At 35.2% G+C, this 9802-nt stretch overlaps 1 protein-coding gene across 1 annotated transcript; it reads left to right on the forward strand.

Annotated features, from left to right (window-relative positions):
• The first annotated feature begins 526 nt into the window (after positions 1-526).
• On the forward strand, positions 527-8276 carry LOC130999781 (disease resistance protein At4g27190-like). Its single transcript, XM_057925419.1, has 3 exons — positions 527-684; positions 3745-7097; positions 8007-8276. The coding sequence occupies exon 2, from the start codon at positions 3746-3748 to the stop codon at positions 7028-7030; it is 3285 nt and encodes a 1094-aa protein (XP_057781402.1). The 5' UTR covers positions 527-684; position 3745; the 3' UTR covers positions 7031-7097; positions 8007-8276.
• Positions 8277-9802: the final 1526 nt, after the last annotated feature.

The raw sequence follows: 9802 nt of genomic DNA on the forward strand, positions 1-9802 counted from the left end.
GCTCGATTTCTGATATGATCAACGTTCTCAAAAGAGATTCTCTCATAAAAAATTACACAAAATTGGACTATTTTACCCGAATGTCAAATGTTAGTGTCATTTCGATATAGAGTTAGTGTCATTTACATATAGTGTTAGTGTCATTTCAATATAGATTTACTGTCATTTTTGAAATAGTGTTATTTGTAAAACAAAATAGTGTTAGTGTTATTTTCGAAATAATATTATTTGTAAAACAAAATAATGTTAGTGTCATTCTAAGATCATGTTAGTGTAAGTTTTATTTCGTGTTAGTGTTAGTGTCATTTAAAAAAAATGGATCATAATAGTCCAACTAGGTTAGGATCCGGATCGGGTACAACTTAGGTGTACGGTGCACCCGAGTGTACAAGAGACCACATCAAAAAATTATAGAAGACTTTGAAATGTTCAATCATGAAATAATGAAATTGCTTTTGACAAAAAAAAAAATTAATGAAATTGCTTAGTTGTGTTTTAATTATTGGATAAATAAGAGTGGGTGGGAGTGGGGCGACCTTCAGCCGTTGACTTTATTTTGCATCTCAAAAAATCCTAAACTTTTCATCACTCTTAAAATTGTTTGCTCTTTGTTGAGCTCCGGAGAAAATAGAGCATTTTGCGCGCGGAATCTTAAAGACTTCTTCTCAGTTCTGAGAAATTAAGGTATCATTTTATCTTTTTCTTCATGATTCGAATTTAATTTCCGATAACATATACTCCCTCTGTCCCTGAAATAAGTTCATCTTTGGGAACGTCATGAATTTTAAGGAAAAGTGATAAAATGTATTGATAGTAGAGAAAAATATGTTATAATTAGTATTGGGAGGGGTGAAAAAATGAAAAATAAAAATAAATAAAGTATTATTAGTGGTGGGGTAATTGTCCAAAAATGAAAAGAAATAAAGAGGAACTTATTTGGGAGACGTCCCAAAAAGAAAAAAGAGGAACTTATTTCAGGGACAGAGAGTAATTTTTTGTTTCTTCACTACTCTGTAGTTAGTAGAATTATACATACAATCTTGCTTTATTTTGTTAAGCTTTTGGAATGGTATTATTAGGAACTCATGCTGCTGTAACTATCTATTTTCAAATATGCTTTTTGATTATTATTTTTGTTTAATTTAGGTAAGAAATTAAGCGGATATATGAGATTACTTTATGGTTTCATCTCTGTTTATCAGATATAGATTTACAGGTGTAAACACAAAACTCTACATTTAATTTAATAAATACAAAATTGCACACAATTCTAATATTTGAACGAAGATCAAATGTATGTTTGGAATTGTTATTTCTATTTGATTATCTGATTCTTCCCTTTAAATTGATTCTTGGATAATATTTGAATAATCCTCGAGATTTGTTAGAGAAATATGCTTTCGATGTTCTTGAACTTAATCTTCGAACTTTATAACATTGATAGCCACCTTGTTTTCGAATCAAACATTGTGTTTGACTTAAACTTTGGACTTTATAATGTGACGTGAAATTCCCAAGCCTCGATTGTTTTGCTTGAAATATTTGGATATTCTGTTATTATCCTAAAAAGTCTCATTATAAGTTCGTCTAATAGGTCAAGATTTATTAAACGTGATTCAGATTGAATACTATAAATAGAATTCAGTTACGGCTGTAAATGAGCCGGGTTGAATACTAGTGACAACACGTGGTAACTCCACATTTTCTTTTTTATATTTCACCCTTATAAATATCCTTTATTTATCAAAATATTTAATTCAATCATAATCACTCATTTTTTATATGGTGGGACCCTTGACCTATTAAACATAAAATAAAAACACTTCTTAAAATATAAAATATGAACTATTTTCAGTCTTTTGATCATCAAGATCATGGTCCTAAGTTTGAAATCCATAAGTAGTGAAAAATTTAATTTTCACAATTCAAATATTTATACTCTAAGAGTTGTTTTCATCCTAGACATCCCCTAAATACACACACATCAACTATTTTATTGGGTTAAATGCATGTAAAATAATAAATTTTGGTCGAAATACGCTTTGCCCCCGGACTTTGAAAATTTTATTTATTATAAAAACCTTTAATATTTTTTCATTTTCCCCACCATTTTCATTTTCTCCCAATTCAAAATCGACATTGGCGTTGATGTGGTTCGTCAGCACGTGCCACAATTGTTGTCCTCCGATAACTTAAACACAGAGTTTGGTTCTTGTACCAAACTACATTGTTTTGTACCCATTTATGTTTAAATTCCTGGAATGAAAAATCAGAAACCCTAAATTATCCTTTTTCCTTCATCATCCTCACGTCCTACAACCAAAGAAACGTTCTTCTCCTTCTTCCTTCTTCATCCTCGCATTCTGCAACTAGGTCGAGCATTGACCATGCAAGAGGATGCCAATAGGAGGAAGAACACAACGTTTGTTCGACCGGTCATCGGGTTCTACAGATGCAGGACGAGATCGCATATGAGATCAAGAGGCCATGGGGAAGAAGGAGGAATTGGGGAGGAAGGAAGAAAGGGAATTGAGGCGGGGGTTGCCGTCGGTGGCAAAATGGTGAGGGAAATCTTATTATAGCCATCTTTCATAAAAACATAAGTTTTATAGCCCTAGTTTATAATAGATAAGTTATATAGGCTTTTTAAGTTTAAAAGACTATAACACCCTTTGACTTTTTTGTACTCGATGGTGTTATAGAAAATTTTCAGTCTTTTCATTGCTCGATGGTGTACTCGATGGCACCATCGAGTACAAAAAAGTCAAAGGGTTTTATAGTCTTTTAAGTCTAAAATGGCTATATAACTTATCTATTACTACTATAAACTATGGCTATAAAACTTATGTTTTTATAAAAGATGACTATATGTGATAATTCCCACCAAAGGAGATTCCGGTCCGCATGGACGACAGTCGATGGCTTTAGGTGTTATTTTAAGGATTTAGATGTGATTTATGGATTTAGGATTATTTATGATTTTAGGTATTAATTAGATTATGTTGAATCCACGTCAGTATTAAGTATAAAATTACATCCACATTAGTGCCACGTCAACTTTACGGTTATCTAAGATAGAGACGGTGGGAAAATTGAACAAATGTGAATGTTTTTGATAAAAAATAAAATTTTAAATGTTAAGGGACAAAACGTAGTTCGACCAAAATTTGTGTTTTACATGAATTTAACCCTATTTTATTAAAACAAGTGTCAAACCCAAAGTTTTTTGTGGACTGAGGTAGTATCATTTTTTTCACTCTGCCACTCATATGAAGAATCACTAAGCTATTAGTTGAAGATCAGTGATTGTTTTGTGGGCTCTTTCTCCACTCATAATATAATTAATTATCATTATTAACATTACTTTTTAAGTGAAACTCTCTCTCTACTCACAATACACTCAATCATTTTCATTAAACCCCGTGTCGTCCCCTTCCACGACTATTTTTTGTGGATGGTTCTCCACTCACAATACATTCAATTATTTTGATTAAAACCCGTGTCGTACCCTTCTAGAACTATTTTTTGTAGACGGAATAAGTATAATTTTCATAGATTTTGTGGTTGCAAATACAATCAACATATATGTTGTCGATAGGATCTAAAGCAATATGTTTATTTACATTTGCAAAATCGTTATCTACATTCATTTCTTGATTACTGTGCTTTAGATTTTGTGTTTGAAGATTCAATAGCTCATGTCGATCATGATGGAATCTCACAAGCTAACATCTTTTTTACTAGGATGATTTATGAAGTTCTTAAACTGGTGTTGCAAGGTGTTCTAACAGTGTACACACCTCTCAAAGACGCGGTTTTATGCATGGAGGGCAAGGCAAAATATGTCAAAAAATTAGAAGACAATTTGACAAAAATCACTGCAGAGTTGGCTATCTTTCGATCGAAGAAGAATCAAATTGATGCAACACTGGAAGCAAATTTGTCTAAAGAAAAAAGTGATGAATACGATCTTTTGATCACGCAGTATAAATTTTTCGAAAAAAGATACGACGAGTATATCAACAAGTACCAGCGACTCTGCCAGAAACTCCCGAATTTTGAGGCTCACGACGCCTCGAGTGCAAACGACGTGATGAATGCTCTGCAGGAGAGAAAACCGACCATCTTGACGTGCAAGTTTTTCAAGCTTGCAAAGCTCAGTAGAAAGACAATTGAGCTGCTTGATGGCATTTTAGAGCTCACTGTCGAAATGAAACCTGAGAATGTGTTGCGCGACAAGAAAATTGAGTCTGTTCAAGTGAAACATGATGATATTGATCTTCCTTCATCCATTGGATATGTTGAAAGAATCTTGAGGTATCTCAGTGAAGACGGCATCAGATCAATGGGTATCTTGGGGGCCATTGGAGTAGGAAAAACAACTATCCTCATAACGTTGAATAATCAACTCAAAAATTCATCAATGAAGATGAAGTTTGAGTATGTCATTTGGATAGATTGTGATCAGCAACGGAATGCAAAAGACGAGGCCACTCAAGCTATTCAGGATGTGATAATGGAGAGACTGAAGCTAGAGAAAGCAAACAGTGCAGAACAAAATGCAGAAATAATTTCGAAGTTACTTTGTGATAAGAAATACATTCTGTTGATCGATCAAGTCTCATCAACCATCAATTTGGACAAGGTCGGAATTCATAAAGACCACGAACACGGCAAAGTTGTGATCGCATCAAGCAACAGAAAAGTTATCACACCGATGATTGATGAGCAGGTTGAAATCCAGCCTCTATCGGATAATGAGGCGTTCGACCTCTTCAAACAAATTTGTGGTACAATCGATGACAAGCGCATTGAAGACTTTGCTAAGTGCATAGTGAGGTCGTGTGGAGGGCTGCCGCTGGTGATCAAGTTGGTAGCTACATATTTCAAAGGGGAGACAGATGAACAGGTGTGGAGTGATGTGAAGCGCCGTTTGCAATCCAATACTGAACACAATTTACTGAATTTGCAAGGCGTTGGACATGCTTACAAGCTAGCATATGATAAGTTAGACGACAGTTGCAAGAAGTGCTTGCTTTTTGTGACCTTGTTCCCAAGCAACCACAAAATATACAAAGATTATCTTGTGGAATGTTGGAATGCTGAGCGCTTTCTCGGAGTCGATCCACTACTTAGAAGTGCACGAGATCGTGGAGCAACAACGTTGAGGGAGCTAACAGATCGGTATCTATTGCAAACTCACTCGGACAAGCATGTTAAGATGCCAGAATATTTCAAAAAAGTGGCTGCTGAGCAAGAATGTGTAGGTGAAAACGATGGCCTACGTAGGAGGATGTCGTTGATATGTAGTAAGTCCAATCTACCAAATGATCCAAACAATGTCAACATCTCAACATTGTTGATGCAACACAATCGTGGCTTGGTGTCATTTGAAGATGAGCACTTTCGCAAAATGCAAAAGCTTCTCATTTTGGACCTGCACAACACAAAGATAGAATATCTTCCAAATTCTATCACTTTCTTGGTTAGTCTAAGATGTTTATATCTGAATGGTTGTCCTCTACTTGTTGCGTTACCACCGGGAGTAAAAATGTTGGAGGAGCTTGAACTCCTTGATATTCGGGGAACTTCAATCTGTTCATTGCCTGATGGAATGAGTGAAATGGTTAAATTGAAGTGTTTGCGAATTTCATTTGGCCAAACGGGGTGTAGACGCGATGGGGATTCTACAGAAATGGAAATGAAGAATATTCCTCTTGATATGATCAGTAGTCTTTGTCAGCTGGAAGAGCTGACCATTGAGGCAGGCTGCTGTAGTCGAGGCTGGAATGATATTGCTGATCAGATACTCGACAAGCTTGCAAATTTGGAAAAGCTGAGTACTCTAAATTTTCACTTCCCAGAAGTGAGTAGTCTTAAAAGTTTCGCTGTTCGCAGCCTATCACTGCAGAATACAGAGACACATTGGGGTGCAAACACTTTAAGGTCCTTCAATATTTCTGTTGGTTGTTGTGAGATGAAACTTCCATATGGTGTAGAAATCTCTCGAGTCTCACCAGAAAGACGGCTGAGATTCTCCACCATTGAAGACATTTCGTCGGTGAAAGAAGTGCTAAGGCAGGCCAACTCATTTGAACTAGTAGGTTACTCTGGGGAAGGGAGCTTGAGTGAATTCAACTTGAAAAACGCTGAAACATTGAAAGTTTGTGTGGTCGGACGTTGTACAAATATGAGGAGTCTTGTGGATGGCAATAAAATCAATGAGACGCAGACGGAAATCATGGAAGAAACAAAACTTACAACGAGTCTTGCTGTACTTCAGTATTTGGAGAAACTGCATTTATTTGATCTTCAAAGCCTGGACTCTATCTGGAGAGGGCCTGTTTCCTCAGGAAGCCTTGAAAACTTGAAGGATCTTATATTGTTTGGTTGCACGAAATTAACTACGGTTCTCGATCATGAACTAGCGAGAGCTCTTTCAAGGTTAGAACATGTAAAAGTTGAGAATTGTTCCAAGGTTGTGGAGATCATTGATGCGGATGTTGATTTATCTTATGTGCTAAACGAGGTGAAGACTGTCGAACTGGTGAACTTGCCAATGCTGAGAAGCATATGCAAGAGTACCTCCATGAACTTGAACTGGAAGTCGCTGATGAGAATTGTCGTAACACGTTGCAACATACTGAGAGATACTCATCTGAGTTTGAAAAACGCGGAGAAGTTGGAAACGGTTGAGTGTGAAGAGAGTTGGTGGATTCAATTGGCAGAGGAAGAAAAACAACGTTTCCTTCCTCATTGTAAGTTTATTGTCTTGGAACAAACATCGGCCAGTGGAATTTGCCGCGAAGGAGAGTCATCTTTACATGGAAGATCAGCTGTTCTTGCCAGTGTTTCTAATGGTGTAGTGCCAAGAAATGAGAACAACATAGATTTGGTTAATCATGGCCATCATGACTTGCCATCATCATCATCATCGTCATCAGAGGGCGTAGAGCGTGTTTCCCATAAGCCAAAGAACGCCAACGCTCCACCAAGCGCAGAAGCATTGTCGTCCCTTTCCGGTGGATAGTTCAATATCCTCTCATTAGTGACATTTATCTTGACAGAGATTGTTGTTGATTGATGGCAAGTAAAAGGTTAGTACTACTGTTCTGCTACAAACTCTTGATGTTGAGCATCTTGCTTTAGAAGATCAGTCATCTATTTCAAGCAGTATCATTATTCTTTTATTCGTTTTATGACTTCGTTAAACATGCAATTTCCTTGGAAAATATGAAATTTAAACTTCATTTCCCTAACAACTCAATATGCTAATCAGTAATCACTGCTTTGTGTGGTCCTTTTCTTTTATATCTCTTTTAGATAAGGGTGTGTTTAATATACTTTGGTTGTAAAATTTTCATTGGAATATGATGGATAAGAAAAATTAGAAAATATTATCCTTTTCTCATTTTTCATCATATGTTTACTAGAGACGAAAAGATGAGGAAATGTTGGAAAATATTTTCACACCACTACCCAAAGATAAATTATCCAACATTGGAGATAAACTGAGTGAAAATGAGTTGTCTGAGAAAATATTCAAGTCTGTTCTGAGAAAATTTTCTATCATAGTGAACATGTGAAAATGATGAAAAATTGGTGAAAATATAGCTTTTCTCTCCTTTACCATCAAAGTAAACGCACTCTAAGAAGTCTAATACTATCATGAATAAGTAGCAAAGGTGTGAGGCTTAAGAAACCAGAAGTTTAAATTTTTGAACCTGAATAGAAATATGATCATTCATGACTGTAATCTGCTAGTTGAATCTAGTTTCCTTACCTAAGTCCATATCTGAGTTGTTAACAGTTAGCATCTAATTTATTGTGGACAGCTCCTTTTTGAAATTAGCAATAAAATATGAAATATGTTTGGGTAATTCCATCATATTATTTTCTCAATGGAGAGAAAACTTTGATGCATGTTGATTTCTTCGCCTTTTTGGTTTGAGAATGACAAAGCCTCAAATTCCATTATTGTGAATCTAATGAATCTTGTGTTTTAGGCCCTTTTTGATGCAGCAGACATGTTGTCGATTTCATTTATCGGATTTCTAACTGCGACAACGTGCTGTGTTTCTAAGCACAGTAGAGGATCCGCTCCCGTGTATGCTCGGGCGTTTCCAGCACTTTTTTCCTTCTTTTTTCGATGGTTCTCCATTTCTCCTCCGCAGTGACTCGAACCCCCAATCTCATAATTAGAGAGGAAATGTCTTACCAATTAAGCTGCGATTTGTTATCACCATAACTGTCCAAGTCTATTTTTGGGACAACATGTTTTAAAGATGTGTTTTAGCTTTTGGTTCTCCTGCTGTTTGGAGTTTCTTTGCTTGTATTAGACATAACACTCTTTTTCATGTTCTAATGTTTTTGCCTTTAAATTTTTGTTAGTGTGTGTTTACTTTGATAAATTTATCATGAGAAAATGAAGGATAACAAAATTTTCTTTCTTTTCCAATTTTTCTATAAAAGAGAATTCTATCATTCTCATCCCTTCTTTTTCATTCCAAGGAGGGATAATGTTATCCTTCCATTTTTGGTGTGATAATATTATCTCACTTTGAAGTAAAAATAAAGGAAGGGAAATGGTAAAATTATCTTTTGTAGAATATGAGGAGGAAAACTCAGCCGTATGTTAAAGGAAGAAATTTTTTGTGATGCCTCATTTTCTCATAATAAATTTGTCATCCAAATAGAAGAGACCATTAGAGTAGATTTTAATGAGGCGCAACTTATATTCTTCAGGCATGTGATTCACTTGAGTTTTTGGTTTTTTCTGCATCGTTTTAAGATAAAATCAATTTAATCTTCATCTTTGCCGGTTACCAAAAGTAATTTTGGCTATTCTCGTTATTGTCTTCACATAATCTCCTCCGGAGCTTCAGACAGTTGTGAAACCATGCTATTGTCTCCAAAAGAGTTGCATCAACAGTAGCAATAAAAAAGCGAATTTCGGACACCAACTAGCCTACACAAAGCAATAAAGAACAACAACAAAATACCACAAAGAAGATAGAGAAAGTGATAAGTAAAAGGGAACAAGAAGCACCGATAAGAATCAGGCACTCGGCTCAGGTACAATCCTCTCGATCATGCACACATACAACCACGAAGAACCACGACGGAGTGTTGCTCTGACCGGCTCGTAAATAGCCCAACAAGCCTTGATATATAAAATAGTAAGGTCGTTGATCATTTGTTTACTTTGATGGATTCAAACTTTGGATATATATCTCAATATCCTTGATTATTTCTATCATTTAAGGTAGTTTTGTTTGATTTTTATGTCAATGAAAGAGTGAGATTGAAAAAATTCTACTCTTAGGCTGCGTTTACTTTAATGGATAAATTTATCCATGAAAAATGATGGATAACAAAAATTTATGACTTAAAATGCCTCATTTCTTTTTCAACATTTGACACAAAAGAGATGTTCATCATTTTTCCTTCCTTATTTTCATTTCAAAGATGGATAATATTATCCACCAAAAAATGGATGGATAATATTATCTATCCATGAAGTGAAAATAAGGAAAGAAAAATGGGGAACATCTTTTGTGTGTCAAATGTTGGAAAAGAAATGAGACATTTTAAAGCATAAATTTTTGTTATCCTTTTTTTTTTCTATGGATAAATTTATCCATCAAAGTAAACGTAGTCTTAAGGATAAAAATACTCAATCATAGAAGCAAAAGCCCCGTTAAAAAAAACTTCTTGACAATCATGGATCTTATCAATCATCAACAATTATAGTATATACTACAATGAATGTCATTTTTAATGCATAAGTTTTCCAAGAGAA

The sequence above is a fragment of the Salvia miltiorrhiza genome, chromosome 8 (genome assembly GCF_028751815.1).
Source record: "Salvia miltiorrhiza cultivar Shanhuang (shh) chromosome 8, IMPLAD_Smil_shh, whole genome shotgun sequence".
NCBI lineage: Eukaryota > Viridiplantae > Streptophyta > Magnoliopsida > Lamiales > Lamiaceae > Salvia > Salvia miltiorrhiza.

Coding starts and splice junctions, on each gene's coding strand:
- LOC130999781 (XM_057925419.1), top strand. CDS start 3,746: ATGATTTATGAAGTTCTTAAACTGGTGTTGCAAGGTGTTCTAACAGTG.